The sequence below is a fragment of the Danio aesculapii genome, chromosome 7 (genome assembly GCF_903798145.1).
Source record: "Danio aesculapii chromosome 7, fDanAes4.1, whole genome shotgun sequence".
NCBI lineage: Eukaryota > Metazoa > Chordata > Actinopteri > Cypriniformes > Danionidae > Danio > Danio aesculapii.
The window spans coordinates 33,579,412-33,600,138 of NC_079441.1; the positions used below are offsets into that span (position 1 = coordinate 33,579,412).

General features: G+C 36.6%; 1 protein-coding gene across 2 annotated transcripts in view; it reads right to left on the bottom strand.

The window, feature by feature from the left end:
* nfatc3a (nuclear factor of activated T cells 3a) overlaps positions 1–20,727 on the bottom strand; it is a 110,709-nt gene that overhangs the window by 62,062 nt on the left and 27,920 nt on the right. For both annotated transcript variants that reach the window (XM_056461760.1, XM_056461761.1), the window contains exons 2-3: positions 19,200–20,376; positions 11,694–11,856 (exon numbers count right to left, since the gene is read on the bottom strand). In XM_056461760.1, the coding sequence (XP_056317735.1) occupies positions 11,694–11,856; positions 19,200–20,376 (1,340 nt within the window). The remainder of the gene's footprint in view (positions 1–11,693; positions 11,857–19,199; positions 20,377–20,727) is intronic.

Below are 20,727 nucleotides of genomic sequence, written 5' to 3' on the forward strand. Positions count from 1 at the left end.
TGATTGCTCAGGGTACATTTTACCACACTTTTCAGATGATAAATCCATTGGAGGGCGTCACGGTGGCGCAGTGGGTAGCACAATAGCCTCAGAAAGAAGGTCGCTGGTTCGAGCCACGGCTGGGTCAGTTGGCATTTCAGTGTGGAGTTTGCATGTTCTCCCCGTGTTTGTTTTCCTCCGGGTGCTCCGATTTCCCCCACAGTCCAGACATGCGCTTTAGGTGAATTGAATAAGGCCATAGTGTACAGTATGTGTGTGAATGCAAGAGTGTATGGGTGTTTCCCAGTATTGGGTTGCGGTTGGAAGGGCATCCGTTGTAAAACATATGCTGGATAAGTTGGCGGTTCATTCTGCTGTGGCGATCCCTGATTAAAAAAGGGACTAAGCCAAAAAGAAAATGAATGAATGAATATCCATAAGAGGCACTGTGATACCATGCTTTTAATTCAATATGTCAGTTATTGAACAGCACGGTGTCTTGCAAACCTAACAGATCACTCAGATCATTAAGATCAAGTAAATTAGAAATTTCAAGAGTTCAGTCAAAGCAGGGTGAATCCGCCATCAGCTACTGCATCCTCCTGCTGCTGGAATCAGCTTCCAGAAATGATCAGATGTGCTCCAACATTAGGCTGTTTAGCTGTGCCTTTACTAAACGTGTTCAGACGTTATGTATTTATTTCTTTTTATTCTCTTTATTTCTTCTGTTTTAACACATTTAATACATTTTTATTCTTTGTTTTAATTTTTTTTATATGTATGTTATTTCTTTTATTCCTGTTTATGTAACGCACTTTGAAATACCATTGTGTATTAGAGGTGCTACATAAATACACTTGCCTTGCCTTAAAGGGCCACGAAACCCCCCATCTCAGCAGGGTTTTTTCACACCTCTAGTTTGAAAAAAGTCAGGAAAGTGGGTGAGTCCAGCTCTGTTGAGGTGGGAGTGTGGGGGAGAGAAAGAGGGAAGATTTTGCAAGTTTCAGTTTGGGCACACGCTGATTTTCACAAAGGGAAACCAACACACAGACACAGGGGAGAAAGACAGTGACTATGTTTACATGGACATAAGTAATCAAATTATTTGCCAAATTATTAATTTGTCGACTATAACTGCAGTTTGGCACTTTCACTTTCATTCAGGAACATTTCATGCATGCCCCGTGACAAATGAGATATTGGGGGAACTGCTGGAAGAGTGTTGTTTTAATGGAATGTTTGATACCGCATGGCGAATGGGAGAAATATATATGTGTCCTAATAGTGTTTTTAGCAGCGTGGGACACATAAATGACTGTCAGCATCTCAAAAAATGTGTTTTGGTGTTTCATGACCCTTTAAGGTACAAAATGGCTGCAAAATGATACTGCATGAGCAACTTGTTGGGCAATTCTGTCTGGTCCTGAATGGCATGTTTTATTTTCTCAAAAACATGTTAAACATGACTGCGGCAATGTTTTACCATTACAGAGTTATGCGTATATAATGAGCCAGAGGAAATATTTAAAGTGCAAAACCTTACCACAGAAATTAACCTGGTAACCAGAATGGAGGAAGGTTCCCGGCATGGTGCATGACCGGCCGATCATCTACTACAGGCTTGTAAGGGCAAGGTTAGAGTCTCTTCAGCCTGTCAGGTATGACGTGTGTAATTTTCTAAAATGGGCATGTTTATAATAGCATAATCCAAACTCAAAAGCATCATCTTGACAAAAATACAGTCTTTGCATTTCTGCTTTTAACCTTTTAGCACAACTGCCATTAGGATGTCCTTCTCTGTGATAGCTTATAGATGCGGACAGTACAGTTGCTTTCCTCTTGCTTTTAAAAAGGCAGGGTAATTTATTTTTCATAAACCTGTTTTCCACCATGTTTGTTGATTCCACCGAACCTTTTTATCCACATAAAAGCCTTGGGTGAAAGGTACAAGTGACTTTTGCTGCGAATAAAACATGTGAACAGATCCTACGGCAAATGTAAACTCCGCTGCCCTTTGTGTTTCAAGAGTTCAATTGTGATCTCGCTCTCACACACACACTTACATTTGGGAAAGTCTATAATAGACGTGCTCAAAACTTCTGTGTCTCCTAGCAACAGGTGTGCTGATTTTGGTGAACCCAGAGAGAGTAAAACGGGCACGAAGGTTTGTAGGGTATTACACCGCATTCCTCGTAGATCTCTGAACTGTGAATTAGCCCAGTCCAAACACTAGCAGTAAACACTGTCACTTTGTTTTGCTGGTGTTTGTCTGGCTACTGTACGCTGTAATCCACAGCCTGCTGTTATGGCAGCTTGACTTACACATCACTGATAGACACACTCACACAGGTTTCTCTGTTTCCCCACAAATCGGGTTTCTGATTTCTCACAAAAGAACTGAAGAGGTGAAGTGTTCTGGATGCAACGTTAGACAGCTCATGATGCTGTAATGCACATTTCACAAGCTTCTTTTAACCTCTTGACCTGTGTAAGGTCCACCATCCACATAACGTCTAATTGTTTGTACCTGCACACCATTATGCACTGAGCAGATATAATGGATTCAGATGAAGCATGTTACATATGCGACGGAGCGCAACTACAGAAAACAAAGGGGCTGTTTGGCCTTGTTTACACCTGACATTAGGATAGTTTTGTCAATTTAATTGCATTAAATACAAGTGTAAACAAGGTCTGAAACTTTGTGATTGTCTACAAATTCACTTTTTTAGTGTAGACACTCTTGTGGTTGAACATGTTTAAGGAGCCATAAAAGACCACCTACTGACCTAATTCTTAAACATGTGGGATGTGTTTAAGCACGCTAGCCAGACAAGATTTCAACTTTGCTGTCTAAAATCTGAAGTCTGCTTTGAAGATGGAAAAAAAAGCATCATAAACGTCTGATGCTCTTTTTGTAATTTTCTTTCATCTCTTCTTGTCTATTTGACAATGATAAATCAAAAGACAATAAATAACCCACAGATACACCTGCCTATAAACTCTAAAGCAACACTGAATGAAACTCTGGATATACCTAACATACAGTGCTCAGCATATATAAGTACACCTCTTGCAAATCTCTCTTTTAAATTCATATTTTTAATTGGAAGCTATACAACATTTTATTTGTGCATTTACATTAGATTAATCAGTACTGAAGCCAAATCTGGAGCTTATCTAACAAAATAACTTACAATAACGGTCCAAAAACGAGTACACCCAAATTTATATGTTATAGAAAAATATTTAATACAAATTTAAAAAGGGGAAACATTTTTGAAATAATTTGCTTGAATTTTATTGTTTTATCTTTCAATTTCTAAATATGTTTGGTGACTAAAATATTATTTTAATAAAATTTCTGTTTAATAAATCGGTTTTGTTTAAATACAGCAAAATACATTGCCTATATTCACTGAGAAATGGATAAAAACACTCATCTTCAAAATGGGGTGTACTGAATTATGCTGAGCACTGTAGCTAAATAATAATAGTTCAGTACATGGAAACGGCATGCAGTGAGCCTCAAACTCAATCGTTTCATCATTCTCATGTAAATCTTGCTGAAAAACAGGCCAATCTGAACAAACACTGACTGCAACACTCCACATGGGATCACTACTATGCCCCCAGCAGCATTTGATTGGCCACAACACTTCTTTGTGAGATTACAACAATATTTTTTCACGTTGTTTTTTACATGTAACACAGCTTTTATTTCTTATGTACATAAGGCTCTTATTTAAAAATGAGACCAGCATTATAGAGCTCTCAGGTAATGTAGCTAAGTATGGCGCCCCTTATCTAATCTCGGGGAGTCGTCGGAAAAAAATGGATTATAAAATTATTTAGTGGTCTCCAAAGAGGCATAAAGTCTGTTTTAGGCATGGGACAATCACCGTTTTTAAGGTATACAGCGGTTTGTAAAAGTCAAGGTTTTGAAACTGCCCAAAATCTCTGTAATAGCGTTCCTAAGGTATGTGTAAGATTTTTTATTTACAATTAATTTTTTAGTTTTTTAGGACAACAGTATCTCCAGCAAAGAAAAATATCCAAAGATGCCGTTTTAAATTGTAAAGAAATCTGTGTTTTAAAAAACTAATGAAGACAGCAGAAGTCAATGATTCATTTGAATTATATAGCCTGACATGTTTACTGTCATACTATCATAAATCTTTCAAAAAATAAAATGTATTGTTTTCAAAGGGGGATTTTTTTTCCGTTTTTTACCCAGACATTTTAAAAGAATACATTTTAGAGCAGTGATCACTATACCGTGATACCGTGAAAACGTGATATTTTTATCCAAGGTTATCATACAGTCAGAATCTTATACCGGCCCATGCCTAGCCTGTTTAACTGTAATTTGCTAGTTTAACACGCATATCACAAAATTTGCTGTGTATGTTTGTAATGAGACATCAAACACATGAAGACTGACACTCTTTTCCTCTTCATATCTACTAGACACCTTTTTATATACCTAATGCTTCTTGAAAACATTGTGCAATTCTTAGTGTGCTCCACATAGGAGAGTGTGCTTGACAAGCCACCTATTGGACACACTCTTTTCTCTCTTTCAAAAAAATAATAATTCAATAAATAAATACAGTTTAGACTTATAGACTTATTAACTTAGACTTGTCATATCATTTATATACAGTAATATATAAGACAAAGTAATAGAGAACAGTTTAAATATAATTTATCAAAGACAAGTTAAAACACCATGTGTAAACGGGAATGCCTCTCCTTAGACCTGATCACCCAAAAGGAATCTTAATACCAATTATCTGTTAATGCTTTAAATGAGGTTTAAATTATTTTAATTTCATGTCAGTTTTAGTTGTTTTTTTGTCATTTTGTTTTGTGTTTTTAACGTTATTAAATATATAATTACAATCATTATATAAATACAGGTACTTTATTTAATTTAGTTTTCAGGGAAGGATTTCTTTTCAAGATTAGATTATAATTTGGTTTAGAAAAAAATATTTTCTATTTTTTAATGACTTTCTCACTGTATTTTGTCTGTTGGCTGTCCAATTAAAAACTGCTTAATTTGTTGTTCATATGGTGTGGTACATTTATTAATCAATAACGACAACTATAATTTAATTGCAAGCATATTTTGTGTAGTTCCTATAACAAACTCATCAGTCAGTTTGTTTGCTTTGTATTAATAGCAATTTTTGGTGCATTTGTCAACAAATGCTCTGTAACTACAGCAAGTGTAAAGAAGGTCAAATTCACAGAGCACAGAGGTGCGCCTTTTTAATTTAACCATTTAGAGGGAAAGTTCGCCCTTGATTTGAAAATTCTGTCAACTCACCCTTTACTTGTTTCAAACCTTTATGAGTTTCTGTTGAACACAAAAGAAGATACTCTGAAAAATGCTGTAAACCTATAACCACTGACTTCCACAGGATTTGTTTTCCAAGTATGGAACTCAATAGTTACAGGTTTTCAGTTTACTTTCCAAATATCTACTTTTGTGTTCGACGACTGACAGAAACTCAATAAAGGTTTGAAACCACTTGATGGTGATTACATTTTTAATTTTAGATGAACTATCATTTTAAGATCCATATTTTTAAGGTAATTTCAATTTTATTCACATATTTCATATCATATTATTATTTTTTTTATTATATAATAATTATTTTGTTATCTAATTATTTTGGACATAATTCCAGCTTTTTCCTCAGTCAAGTAGCCTGATGCATACATAAAAACACACATGCAGTGCCTGTGCTGGTTCACACCTGGCATACAGGTGCATGGGTCTGTCCTCCTGGCTAATTGGCAGAGTAAGCGCTGCTGAAGGCAATATGGCTTAGTGAGTCTGTTCACCGTCTCTAAGATCCAGTCACCGCAGAGAAGCTTACTCTCGAGACAGATGGAGTCTGCGGTGTCACCTGCTGACGTCACAACAACAGATACTCCACAGTAGCAGCCTAAGACTCCAGCAGCGCAGGCCCCAGAAAGCATCATGGGAAACATTATCGTAAACAGCTGCTCGCTGAAAGGTCTGAAGGTATGGGACGTTATCCATGTGCACATTTTCCCAAGTTACAGCAGGGGGGTTTCAAAACCAAATCAAAGAGCACATAAAATGAAAATAAACCAAAAGATAAGAGAGAAAATAAAATGCTAACAACATCTAAAGTAAGGTTTCATTTGTTACCATTAGTTAAGGCAACACAATTCAGATGGAGAATTTACATTAAACTAGATTAATAAATGCTGAAGTATAATTCTTTAAAATGCCCCGTAAATATTATATTCTTAAATTTTACTCTTCTTGCATTGTGTAGCTGTTTGTAAATGTTTAAGACAAATGAGGTGAAGTGAAATGTATATAATGAGGAAACAAAATGAAAATAAGTTTTGATCAACTTTGGATGAATGTGAACTGTAAAGCCTGGTTTATACTCGACGCGTCCGCTTGTTTGCTTGAGAGGGTGCGGCAAATGTGACGTCATCGCGAAGTTTGCTGATGTTGGCTTTGGTTGCGCGCGACATGATTTCGGCTGGCGGTGTGCATGGTTTTTTTGAGACTCGAGCGAACAGCGTGTGCGGCACCGCGTTTGATTTGAGTTGAATATGAAACACTCTGCAGAGATTTTGTCTGAAACAGTATGACTGTATAGACACCTTTATGATCCGTGATCATAGAGATAACCAGATGATCAATAATTCTTGGCTAGAAATTGCAACAGCCATGAGAAAGGAGATGAAAAGGAGAAAACCCATTGCTTTTATTCTTGCCATAATAAAAATATATTTGTAGGGCATCTTATGTTCTCTTTTAGTAATATTTTAATAAACTTTAAAAGGTAAAACTGTCCGAGATATAAACAAAAGCAAGTGATGCATCAAAGTTTGATAAAAAAAAAAATCTTGAATGGTTCTAAAAATCAAAATACTTTATAAAAATAATAAAAATAATTTGTTTAAAAATATTGAATGATATTAATGATATGACGTAGTTCTGGAAACTTCCTACTTCTCCGTTACGGTGGGTTTCTTTTGACCACCCCCTGTCATTTTAAAGAATATCACAACGGCGAATGCGGCAAGTATAAAAGCCTTGTCTGTTTCACGAGGTGCGCGCACAGTCAGCGGAGGTGTGCGATGCGGCACCAGGCGAAAGTATAAATCCAGTTTAAGAGATAAACAAATATAGTAAATGTTAAATTAGCAACAGGGGCAAATCAAATATTTTATAAATCACCTAATGTCAATGAATTGTAACGTAATTTGTTCATGAACAACACAATATGTCTAAGTTAATGGACCAAAATGTTTAATTTGTAGGTAGGCCTTTCTATCAGTGGTAAGATTGTATTCCCTTACATCACTTACAGAAAAGTAGAGTATATCTCATTATACCCAGTGATAAACCAGGTTGCTAATCTTTCTTATTAAACTGCTCCACAGCTCATTTTCAAGCAGGTCAAGACTGCCTCATCTCTCACTCAGTCTAAGACAGACTGCTATTTTGGTGCAGATCCAGACATGTTTTCCCTTTTACATACAAATAGACCTTAACAAACAAAACTAACGAAGAAAACGTGCCAGGTTATGAAAGAATGCCCCAATGGGCTCTATGCACAGCTAGAGGTTTAAAACCAATGATAAACTTCTGGTGAAAGCTTAATGTGACTATTTTCAATTTCATGAGATGTTTTTACAGCATCGATGTTGTGATGTAATTATAATGCATTCAGTTAAATAGACTTAAGCATTCGTTAAGTTGTTCAAGCGTAAAACGAGATGAAAAACGGCTGTAACCACTAACACTCATATTTTGAAGACATGGTGGGGAAATGGAATTTAATGAAGTGCTTCTTGTCCTAGTCCGATCTGAGACCCATATTGCCCATTAAACCATCAGCTGTACATTACATGGAGCACACTGAACAATAGAATACCTCATGTGTGCTCTTAACGATACAGTTAACCCAAAAAATTTTAATTCCGCCATCATTTACTCTCCCTCCAATTATTTTAAACCAATTTGAGAATTTTTTGTTTTGTTAAACACAAAAGAAGTTATACTAAATAATGCTGAAGCCAGTTGTTGCTAGAAGGATACAGCTGCATAAATTACCTGTTAATTGTATTTTATTAACGTCTAACCTTACCCTAAACCTAACCATCACAGTAATATAAAAACAGTAATTAAACAGAGTATTATTCACATTATTTAGTGAATTACCCATTAAATTGTATTTTATTAATGTCAACCTTAAACCCAACCCTCAAAGTAATGTAAAAATATGAATCATTGATGAGCAGTGCCACAAAACCTTGGCTGTATTGATGTGAATATCCGCAGCTGTATCCCATCTAGACTTTACCGCTGGAAACCTGTAACCATCATTTTTGGGTGAACTATTTCTTTGACATATTAAATAAATAAATAAACTATAATTGGGAATACAACGGTTTGATTCCGAATAACTATGGCAATTGTTTAAACTCATGATTTTAAAAATATGGAAAGAGAAAAACAATGACACAGCACTATTTAGTGAGCACACAAAAACACACACGCAAGCAGATGCATAGGCTGGTCAGCTGATCTCCCTGCTGCCATTCAGATCATATGTCTGCAGCAGTTTTCAGAGAGGTTACGGAGTTTATAGATGAATATCTGTATAGATCCCAGCGACTTAAAGTTATTGAAGTATTTTCAGAAGATATTAAGATGCTTTTGTCTAGCACTGCCTTTCCATGTGGGTGGACCAGTGTTTGTATCTACCACTGAGAGGCCTCATTAATGCGAGCTAATTATGCATCCTCAGCCATAGTGTGAGGGGAAGTGAGGTTTTGATGTTATAGAGTTAGTCATTAATACTCTGAAATAGTCAGAAAGGCACGCTCACTCGCACAACACAGTTTATCATGTATATACAGGTGGTTGATGTTTAAGCATGAAAGGTTGGGAAATAAATCCCAGCACACAATAAAAGTCATAAAGTGAGTTGGAACTGAATTGTTTGTAATTCATCTTATGTTTGTCACTTTTTTTTCCAGGCTCAATAGCGAATATACAATTTTTTATTCTCAAACTTCTGAAATAAACACCTGCAAGCTAATTGCCAGTAATTAAATTTGTGAAATCAGACTGATTAAAAAGTAAATTAATTAGTATATGATGCTCACATGCTGAAACATCTGTCGCTTGAACATCTTTCAATAACTTAAAGTGTTATTAAAATGAGTAATTTCCAACTTTTACAGGCATAAATAAGTATCAAGTGATAATTATAATGAACAACACTATTTTAGAAAATAAATAAATAAATAAACATAATGGCATATGGCATGTTTCTATGAATAGTGTCGCACATTATGTCATTCACTATATACATAAGTGAAAAAACTATTAAGTCCTTCATCTGTTATCTGATCTTCATGATGTCTTTGACTTCTGCACCGCAAATGTACCAAAATGTCAAAAAAACATTGAATTTTTAAAAATATCTTATGCTTACAGATTAATTAAATATGAATGAATAGTTTAATTAATCAATTATCAGATGTAACCATTTCCCATAGCCTTCCATAATAATTCTAAGGCTTTAGTTGTTTAGATCTTAACAGCCATGTTTGAGGACTGATCAAAGTATTGTCAAATTCAATACAAGTATAGTCAAATAACGTATTAAATTATATAATTAAGAAAGTACTTCAAAAAGTACTTCTATTTATAATTTATTATTGCAATAACATATACATTCTCTAACTGATTTATCATAATTATCTTCATTATGAAATTTTGGGATCATATTTGTGTGTTTGGTTGGGTTGCATTTCAGCTCATTTAGGTAATCACTTTGGGTTTATATGTCAAAGTATAAAGCTAAAGTAAGAGTAAACAGCTAACTTTATATACATGGACTTCATTCAATATAGTCATGCATCTGTTCATTTCATTTGTGGATTATAGTCAGCTCAGGTTAGTAGGCTGTTTGAAAAACTCATCCGTAATGTTATGATGTATGAAATATTGTAGGAAAATCCTAAATATTGTTGTGTGGGGATTTATTAAGTAATTTATGAGTGAGATGTACTGCCATAATAAAAGTTTAAACATTATTTTCTTTTCAGCTAATCTATGTATAATGCCTTAAACACAACAAGAGAATCGCTTTTGCTTACAGCTTTAACTCAAATCATAATCCATACAACGGAGCAACTTATTCATCTTGTTAAATGTATATGCATTAAATTGTATCATTTCAAAAGAGGAAATGTACATAAATGCTGTGACTGCTGCAGTTATACAGTACATGCTCCACCTGCTGAAAGAGAGCAACTGTTTTAGGTTTGTGTATTGCGTGTTGCATATTTTCACAAAATCAGATTGTTTTGATTTTTCACTTCTTATTTTGAAATGACACAATTTAATGCATAAACATTTAATGTATGTAGATGTGTGTTGCTTTTTTTGTGTGGATCATGATTAAAGTGCAGTTGCAGTTATTTGAGATCTAATTTGAAATCACTGCAGATTTCGTCTGTGATAAATCAAATAAACATTTTGCTCACATACTAATTTTTTCTGGTTTGTAGGAAAAAAAAAAAAAAAGGAAATTGGTATCAAAATGGCTAAATTTTAGGTAAAAAAAAACTGAATCGGCCATGGAAAGTCCTAATTGGTTGACCACTATGAATTAACCAAACTTGTTTTGATGTTTTTGCATTTGACATCCATACATTGCACACAGCACAGTCCAGAAAAAGCACAAAGAAACGTAAAAATGGCACCGGCAAACCGAAAAGAACTCTAACAAAGGACACAGTAAGGCAGTCCTGCGGTATAAAAGAGATGAGAGGTCTGATAATGAAAGATGATCATGCAGGTAACCTAACGAAGGTCATAAACAAGCAATGATGGCCAATTAAAGGCCCCCAAGACACAAGACTGAGGTGTGATGTGGCAGAAATGCGGGCCTGTATTTGTGGTTGTTTAATGGACCATTCAAAGCCAGAGGTTATGATTCAGAGCAAAGGCCTTCTTCCCTTCCTCACACATTCAATGATCTCAGTTACTGAGTTGTGTGTGTGTGTGTGTGTGCACGTCATTATGAATGCCACAAAAGAGGCCACTGCCTCCAAGACCATAAAATATTTACCAACAAGCTCTTTCTCTCTCTCTTCGTCTCTCTAGGAGAGCTAGTCTCAGGAGATTGCCAGGTAAGTTTACCTATCCGATCAGGACTACCACATGATACAGCGAGATACTAATTGGGCTTCATTTTACATAAATGATGCAATCACCTGTACTGAAGCACGCTCCCATGATCCCTCCGGTGAACCGATTGCACTAGTAGCACAGAAGCAGTCAATGGGAAATGAAGTCAGATGGCTATACTATCTAAATGACACAAAAACACTTGCTCACTAGCTGCTACCCAGTAAAAGGAATTTTATGACCAGTAATGAGGTTACTAGGCCACACAGCAGACGCTTTCTGTGTGGTCTCGCCTCTCAAGTTGTACTTCCTGTGAGGGAACGGATGGCATCGTGCTCTGTTCCCACTTTTGTGGCCAGCGTAATGAGCACTAAGAAATCAAGGCCACGGGGCTTCGCTTCAACAATCCAAAACCAAGTTAGCCCTCATACAGTTGGTGGCAAAACAACTGTATTTGGCCAGGAAACAGGAAGCCAGAGAAAGTGGCGTCATGGAGACTCACCTTGATGATAGGGTGTCCCCCGGACGTGGCTTTGATGGCCCCTCGGCTGCCTTCGGTCTCGTAATGAGCTCTGTGATGTGCTTTGGGTTGAACCTCGATCTTTAGCTCATACTGCCCATACTGATTTGGCAACGGCCAGTCTAGGGGAGGCAGAGACGATGCTCTGTGAACAGACCAAGAGCAATACGAGGAATGTAGTTAGACAATGCAAAGTGTACAGGTCGTTGGTTTACCATAAAAATGAAAGCAACATAGAAAACCAGACATACTCGTCAGTGAGTAAGTATACAACACTTCAGGAGGCATACATTTAGATTATTTTGCTGTAAAACAAAAGACAATGTAATTTGGAGCTAGAAGAAGTGGCTTGCACAGGTAGCATGTATATAATTCAAGACTATATATATATATATATATATATATATATATATCTTGCCACAGTTATGTGAGAAAGCCAACAGGCATTTTGTGATATTGTCATCCACAGGTTTGCAGGACAAATGAGCTCAAAAAAAAAATAAAAAAATTACATTTAATTAAAATTAAAAAAAACAACAAAATAAAAAATCCTAAAATAAATCAAATTAAACTAAATTAAATACAATTAAAGAAAATAAAATTAATATAAAAATTTATTCAATTAAATTAGAATAAAATAATTATGTAACTGCAAATTGTATTACTTTGAATATAAATTAATAACTATTAATTAAATGCACAAATCTAAGCAACATAAAATCCAGAGAGAAGTCTTTGAAAAAATAGATTACACAAAAAATGAAAATTCTATTTTTTTGTACTAACCCTAATGCCACTCTAATCCTGTGTGACTTGCTTCTGAACACATAAGATTTTAAATATGTTGACAGATAAACCATTATAAAACCTTATATAAAAAAATTCAATTGAGACAAGAAAAAAACCCAAAGCAAAACAGGATTTGACTGTCATGAATGGGAGTATTTCCTAAAATTCATTTATTAATTTTCCTAATTCTTTATTTCTTAAACAGAAATTAATTATAATTTCTGAACATTTTTGGGGAAGTATCCATTTAAGAATGTGGAAATAATATAGAAAACTAAGGATTGTTTTTATTTTGTCATAGTCTAGCTCTCTCTACCACATCCTCTCTTACTGATCACTGCTCTCCTGTAAGGTGACATACATGCCCCGCTGTCATGGTAACGTGAGATGGATCGACAGGGGAAACATGAGAAGACTGAATGTGTGTGATGGTAGTGGCCTAATGACAGTGGCCTAGTGGCCTGTGGACATCAAAACAGCTTCACTTGGAGAAAACACCTGTCATTCACACTCTTGTACATACCAAAAACTATTTTATCATTATTATAATTGATATCATTTATTATGACTACACAGAGAAATAACAAATAAACATACACACATGTACATGAGTTTGTAAATCTGCAATTTAAACCATTTCAATTATCTTCTGCACTGACAACTACTGTTCAAAAGCTTGTCAGAGTGACCCCAACAGTCACTCTAATAATATATATATATTATTACAGTAGAGATGCACCAAATTTTTTTGCCGAACCTGGCCTTTTTTGTTTTCGTCCCAAAGAGAGAAAAAATTTTAAATAATGGACTGACAAGACATATATACTTAGTAATGATTCCTGCTGCTTGAATAAGTGATACTGTGCTGTCATGGCAACGCTGGTAAAAAGACCCCTCATGCATGTTTCCATCCATCTTATTTTTGCGAATTTTGGATATGTCAAAAAAAAAAAAAAAAAACAGTTGATGGAAACGCCAAGATTCATACATTTTGAAAATGCGCATAAAAATGCATGCGCATAACTGAACAGGATAAACTTTTTATTTGATAAGAAAAGATGCACATAAACTACGATGGAAACACTTTTACCGAACAAATTCCAGAATGCATTTAAAAAAAGGTCATGTGATTTTGTTATAGGAGATCATGTGATGAAAAAAATGTTTGTGAATGGACAAACCAGCAGGCTGAGCACATCATAAAATTGTTGTTTTGGTCATCCTAAAACGCCTCAACCATCTCAGTGGTGTTATTATATTATTAATGACCTCCAGAAGTGTCAAGAGCGTCTGTGCTCCGCGTATCACGCCTTCAAACGCCACCGCGCGATCATTGGGTTTCAGCATTTGTCTTCTGAGGCGCAAGTCATTTATAAAAATAAAGAAAAGATTCACGCAGCTTCTCCTACTGCAGCAAATTCTGTTTTTACTTTTGATATTTGATGCCAGATTCTCAGGAAATGACTATTTTGTTGTCTGTGACTAGTTGGATGGATACACTGCTTTATTTGTACATCTTTTATGTGATATTCCAGTTTTGCGTATAAAGTTAATTCGCATTATTGGAGAAAAACATAGCTAGCGTCAATAAAATGTGTTTTTTGTAGGTTTGTGTTTTTTAAAGTCAGTATAAAAGTTATTAAGTTAAATTTAAAAAGTATTTAAAATATATTATTTAATACAATAAGAAATGTTTATTAAAATGCATTTTTGGTTTTGGTTTTCAGCCAATTCCATAATGTTTTGTTTCGGCCTAGAATTTAAATTTCGGTCCATCCCTTAAAATACAGATTTTCTGAGAGTAAGACTACTTTCAAAAATATAACAGTTGAATAAATGCCCCAAACCACTGTTCTATTGTGTGTATACAGCATAATATAACTACAACAATATTCATATTCAGCAGTCCGATCTATAACAAGCAAGGCAAACTAATTACACATCAATGTATTGAAAAAAAATGCTAACACTAAAATGAAAACATTACCTACACTTAATACATTAGCCAGCCATGAATGTGTGTGTTCGTCTGAAAGTGTGTTAAGTTAAACTGGCTGTCAAAACTAGACCCAACTTATTGCACACCTATCTGTTAAACCAGACAAGCTTCTAGATTTTTCTATTGCTGCTGATTGATAGTGGAGTCAGTACACACACACACGCACGCACGCTTGTGCTCACGTACAGGTCCTATGGCAAGGAGCAGAGCAGTAGGCTCATATATCAGGGATCAGGTATCATGTCTCTGTTGTATGAAGGTACACTCATAAAGATGTTAGTCAACACTGCTCCTACATGTTGCTTTTGCTGGATCCTTCTTGACATGTTTTTGAGGAGTGAGAACAGGTTGTTTGCTTTTTTCATGGAGTACGTTACTGCTGGTGGAATCAAGTGTGTTTACTATATTTTGATGATTATTAATGAAAGTGGGTGACGGAGTTAAAAAGTGTGTTGTGATGGTGTGGTCGATAACAGAATCATTGTGGGTAGGGAAACGTTTGCGACCAACAGCCACACGCTCTACTGATTTATGGTGACAGAGGCCAGAGCACACACATAGGCCGTCGTCATCTGACTAATATGGGCACGCACACGCACACCATCTGATACGGTTAGCAGATACATTATAACTCTTTCTGTCTTATGCTACATGCTAAATGCATATTAGCTTTGAGCAAGCTAGCATGAACTCAATCAATTTGAGGTAATAGAAAATGATGAATAGAATAGAGCAATTTTGTATACACACTGCAAAAAATGCTTTTCTTACTTAGATTTTGTGTTTTGCTTCTAGTCCAAATTTCTAAATATTCTTAAATCGAGAAGCATTTTCTAGACAAGCAAAACATATTGTCTTGTTTTAAGAAATAATATACCAAAATTAAGTGAGTTTTTCCCTTAAAGGGCACCTATGGTGAAAAATCTACTTTTCAAGCTGTTTGGACAGACATATGTGTAGATATAGTGTATAGACCGTCATATTGGGGTGATATAAACACACCCAGACCTTTTTTTCAATGTAACAACATAAAAACGGTGGACCAATTGGAGCGGTTTTCAGACCGACCGCAACTTGACGTAGGAGAGTGGTCCCCTCATCCACCAATATTGATTGACAACTGCGCATTAACATGTCCCGGTAGTCACGTGTATAATCATATCAACAAGACGTGCGCAAAGCAACCAGGAATAAAATGTCTGTTCAGTTTGCTAGGATCATCAATCATCATCAAATGTGATCAAGAGTGAGTTTTACAAGTTTAAAATGTTTTAAAACAGAGCATGTGTGTATTGAATTACAGCGATTTACTTCAGCTTTACTTTATCAGCACAGCCGCGTGTCAGAACAATTATAAAGGAAGATGCTTTAATCCTGGTTTGTGGACATTAAATCAGGTTTATCTTGTACATTAACATAACAGATATCCATACAGCAGTGGAGATTAACCTGTATCCTGTCACATTTGCGTGCCCGTGCTGTGTATGGTGTGTATGTATCTATGTGTGTGCGTGATTTTTGTAACGACATTGTGTGTGACTCATCGTTGCAACTCCACAACAAATGCATCAAATACTCATTGGTAAAGTTCTTACTGTAGTATTTCTCACAAACGTTACGTGAGATATTCTTCCTTTATGTCTGTCTGTGGTCTGGGGCAGTCGAGGGAGGAGATTAAGGCACGTTGAAAGGCTCGTAGAAGCCGTGGGCGGGGAGGACTAGGTTTAAAGGCGCAGTACAGCAAAACCACCACCCAGTGCAAAAAGGTATAAAATAGAAACTTATAAAAGCTATAATAAAAAAATCTGATGGGGGTTTTGAGCTGAAACTTTACAGACACATTCTGGAGACACAAAGCACTTATATTAAATCAGAAAAATTAGGGGGGTCAAAATTAATTGTTTCTTTGGTGCACCATTAGGCAGACACGGACAATTTGGTACCGGTTAAGTATTAGATCATAACCAGTCACTATACATACTGACGTCATTTATCTCGTATGTGCTGTGTCACGGTAGAATACTATGGCGAGGGAGGAGACCGCGAGTAATTAAAACACAGAAACTCTGCACAATTTACTGCGTGTGTTTGCTGGACAGTCATTCACTGACACTGAAGTTACAGCAGAAGCCCCTATTTATGGAGAAAATGAAGTAAACTTAAGTAAACTGGCAGCACGGTGGCACAGTGGGTAGCACAATCGCTTCACAGCAACATAAAATCATTTGTCAAAACGAAAAACATTATTATTTTGCTTAACCTATTGGAAGATTATTTTGCTTTTTGATTTAATCATTTTTAGATATTTGGACTAGAAACAAGACAAAAATTCTAACTAAGAAAAGCATTTTTTTGCTATACACAGACCATTCTGAAGCAAGTAATTAGTTAAAAAAAAAAAAAAAATCGAAGGCATGTCACTTGCTTCAACTATTTCAACAGGTTCCTGTGGAAAATTTGAATTTGGTTTCATGTATGTGAATTTGGCTGTTTTTGTGTGAATTATTATTGAGCCAATCTAGCTCCATATCTTCGGAAGCATCAAAAGAAACTTGCATGTTTCTCTGAAAACAATTTAAGTAAAATTTACCTTCAAATTCAAAAACTCTTCAAGTTTTATTTAGTAAACATTACTCACAAGGGGTTCCCATACATTCTCATACCACTGTAGAATTCATTATATATTAATTTTTCTGTTTAAATTACATATTAATGAATATTTATATTGTGAAAACATAATCATTACCATGCCTCATCATAATTATTACCAATTCAGACCAAAAGACAAAACAGTATAGAATTTTATTAAAAGTATAGACTTTTATTTTCACTAGTTCATGCCAGTTGGAAAGATGAGCCTCTTATGCTTTGAGTGCTATTTATGTGGTGAGTAGCCATCAAAAAAGTTCCTGCCAAATCAGTCACATGAGATTCTCCATCAGTTCGGATGCTGCCTTAGAAGGCTACTGACAATGCAATAGTAAGTTCACTAGGTCTTTGGAACGGAGCTATTTTCTACACCAGCGGTCCTCAATTCTGGTTTTTGCGCTCCCCTGCTATGCATATTTTGTATGTTTCTCTTACTGCTTCAAAGGTTGTTCCATTTTGATCTTAAGTGTCCTGCGAAGTGGACATCATAGGATATTCTTCCATGATTTCTGTTTGAAATCGTGTTTAATTCAAAGGGTAAGGTGTGCTAGACATGATGGCAATCACATTAATATGGTTAAATAATCCTTCACACTACTGTAAAAGCACAAATAAATAAAGAAGAAAACTTCAAGTTCAGCAAAAATCCCATGTGCATGAGGTAGAGAGCAGTAAACACTAGGGAACATGTTATTCTAAATGCAGTTCCTTCTTTAAGCTCTCTTCAAGAAATGCTTTTCTTACTTTTTTTAAATTTTTTGTCTTGTTTCTAGTCCAAATATCTAAACCAAGCAAAATAATGTGCCAATGATGTAAACAAACTAATCTTGTGTCAAAACAAAAAACAAGATTATCTTGTTCACCCCAATGGCAGATTATTTTGCTTGTTTTAAGGAAAACCTACTTAATTTTGTCATATTGTTTCTTAAAACAAGACCATATTTTTGCTTGTCCTAAAAATGCTTTATGATTTAAGCATTTTTAGACATTTGGACTAGAAACAAAAAAAATCTAAGTAAGAGAAGCTTTTTTGCAGTGTGTGTATAAGCTTGTCATCTAAATCAGGTGTGTTAAACAAAAGAGACATGCAAAACAAGCAGTTTGAGAGGTTGCGAGGACAAGGATTATGAAGGGCTGTTCCAGTGTTTCCCACACATAGACTTTACTTGGGCAGGCCGCCCAGGTATATTGATGACCACTCAAGTATATTAAGTGTTACTTTTTTATTTTTCACTTTTATTATCATCCTTTAACATATTTTTGTATCCACCCAATACAACCAAACATCCGCGATCATTAAGAAGTGGAAAATTTTCTCTCGTTTACCCTTTTCATCTGTGTGTGCGAGACCTGTACACACACCTACAGACAGCATCACGTGCTTTGCAGACCCGCAGAGATGCACCTTTTTGGGACTTAAAAAATTTGTCCGACCCGAGTTTCAAAATCTCCGGGATACAACTTTTACTTTTGCTTTCTAAAGCGTGTTTGCATTTCTGCATTACTCTTTTATTAAAAACTACTTTACGCTTGCTTCATAGCTGACACCGCACACAGCCAAGAGAAAAAGTAAATAACAGATTTTGAATCTAACCAACTCAGAAAAACTTACTATATACTTAGAAAGGATGAAATGACTGGTCTAAACTGGCTGTAAAATATATGTACACTATTAATAATGGTTAATTCAACGCATTTGCCTTATTTAAATGCTCTTAAACTTGTAATTATTTGAATTTTTAGAGATATTGTTTGTTTTTATTTGTTTTTCTGTCATTTGTTTCTCATTTGCTGATTATTTAATAATTTGTTGATGTTAATACATTACATAATAAATAAAATTATTGTTAAACATTTAATTATGTTTTATTGTCGCATAGAGATAACTTTTTATGTGATGTGGGTAAATGGCGTTTCAATCTGGCTACCGCGCAAGTAAATTTCAAAACTGTGGGAAGCACTGTGTTCTACACACACGAGCACTTGTAAGAAAGAACATCAACTCAATAACATTTACTCTTGTGTTTCTTCAAATCAGAGCAGGGGCTTACCTGAAAATAGGAGTGTGTCCTGGTTTGGGTTTGTTCCATGTGAAGTGAGATGGGACAGAAAGAAACTGCTCTCCAGAACCATCTTTCTTTAATCCATGCATGGAGTCCTCAGCAGGCGAGTCAAGCAAAGGAGACCCATTCCCAGAATCATCCATGCTCAGGTCACCTTTCCCAGGCTGAATTGCTGCTGTACAGTCCTGGGACGTCTTCCTCGTTTTGGAGGGGATGTCAGCTTCAGAGGGGCAACATTGGAAAGGAGACACACCCATGGATGGGCTACCTATCCAGGTGTCCTCAGTCACGCTGCCCCTGGGTGAAGGGCCTGGTGTGGCTGTTGGGGAGTGATGGGGTGATAAAGAGCCCAGGTAGCAAATATCAGCACTGGAGTGGCGTCTCTTCCCGCAGGGCGATGTTGGGCGAGAAGAGGGCCGTGAAGGAGAGCGAGGGCTCAGCCAGTTCTCATCGGTGACGCTAGTGCGGGGCGAGTGGCAGGGCGACTGACGAGGTGACAAAGAATGGCCGTGTGAATGGGAAAGGGAGTGAGCGAAGGCTGGGTGATGATGGTGGTGCTGCTGTTGCCAAACTTCTTCCTGTGTGCCAGTTTGTGGAGAGCAGCCGGGTGAGGTGAGCGGCGATCCCAGGGTGAAACGTGCTGCTGCTTCATTTAGTTCTGAATCCACGTCATCGTACACATGCGAGATGGATTCACAGGACGAGGCGTCTGAGAACCAGCTTCGAGAGGAAAGGCTGCTACATGGGCTTGGACTTAGGGACGAATCTCGATAAGAGTGATCTAGTGGGAGGTACAGGTGGTCCCGAGACAGAGGTCTGTCGTGGTAGTCTCCATCCGGACCCTTAGATCGCATCTCATCCTCGCTGGCCTCCATCTCCTGCTGGCAGCTTGGAGAAATGGAGGTGATCTGGATGCTGGGACATTCAAAGGCTTTTGGTGGCCCGTTTCCTCCTCCGCCAACGCCCGTGGGTGTGTATTTAGAGTCCTGAGGCTCATAGCTGGGCTCGTAGATTTTGTGGAGGGCCTGCAGCGAAGGGGAGGAGCTGATGAACTGAGACGGGGGAGGGCCTCCATGACGCTGGATACCGTGCGATTGGTTCACCAGTGAAGGGGGTTGGCCCACGTTGAGGATGTAAAATGATGTGTTGTCATCCGTTTCCAAATCTACAATCATAAAGAAAAAAAAAATCAGAACATGTGAAAGGGACAGGACACAAGCGATGAAAAACAAACATAGTGTACCCACTAGCCAGTTCCAAAATATTTGTATAGAGAATGCAGTTGCAGAGCAAATATAAGTTACCAAGTGTGTTAGAACTTGATAAAGGTACAGGTCTGTTACAGGAAAGTAACAGACAACTCATCTAAAAGTGTCAATTCTGTCAACATTTATATCAAGTTCACGCTGCATGATTTTCTAGGTCATTGTCATTGTTTTCACACTGCATGATTACAGTACCTGCTGTTTACATTGTATCGGGTCAGTGACAAGAGGTTACTCACTGCATAACTTAC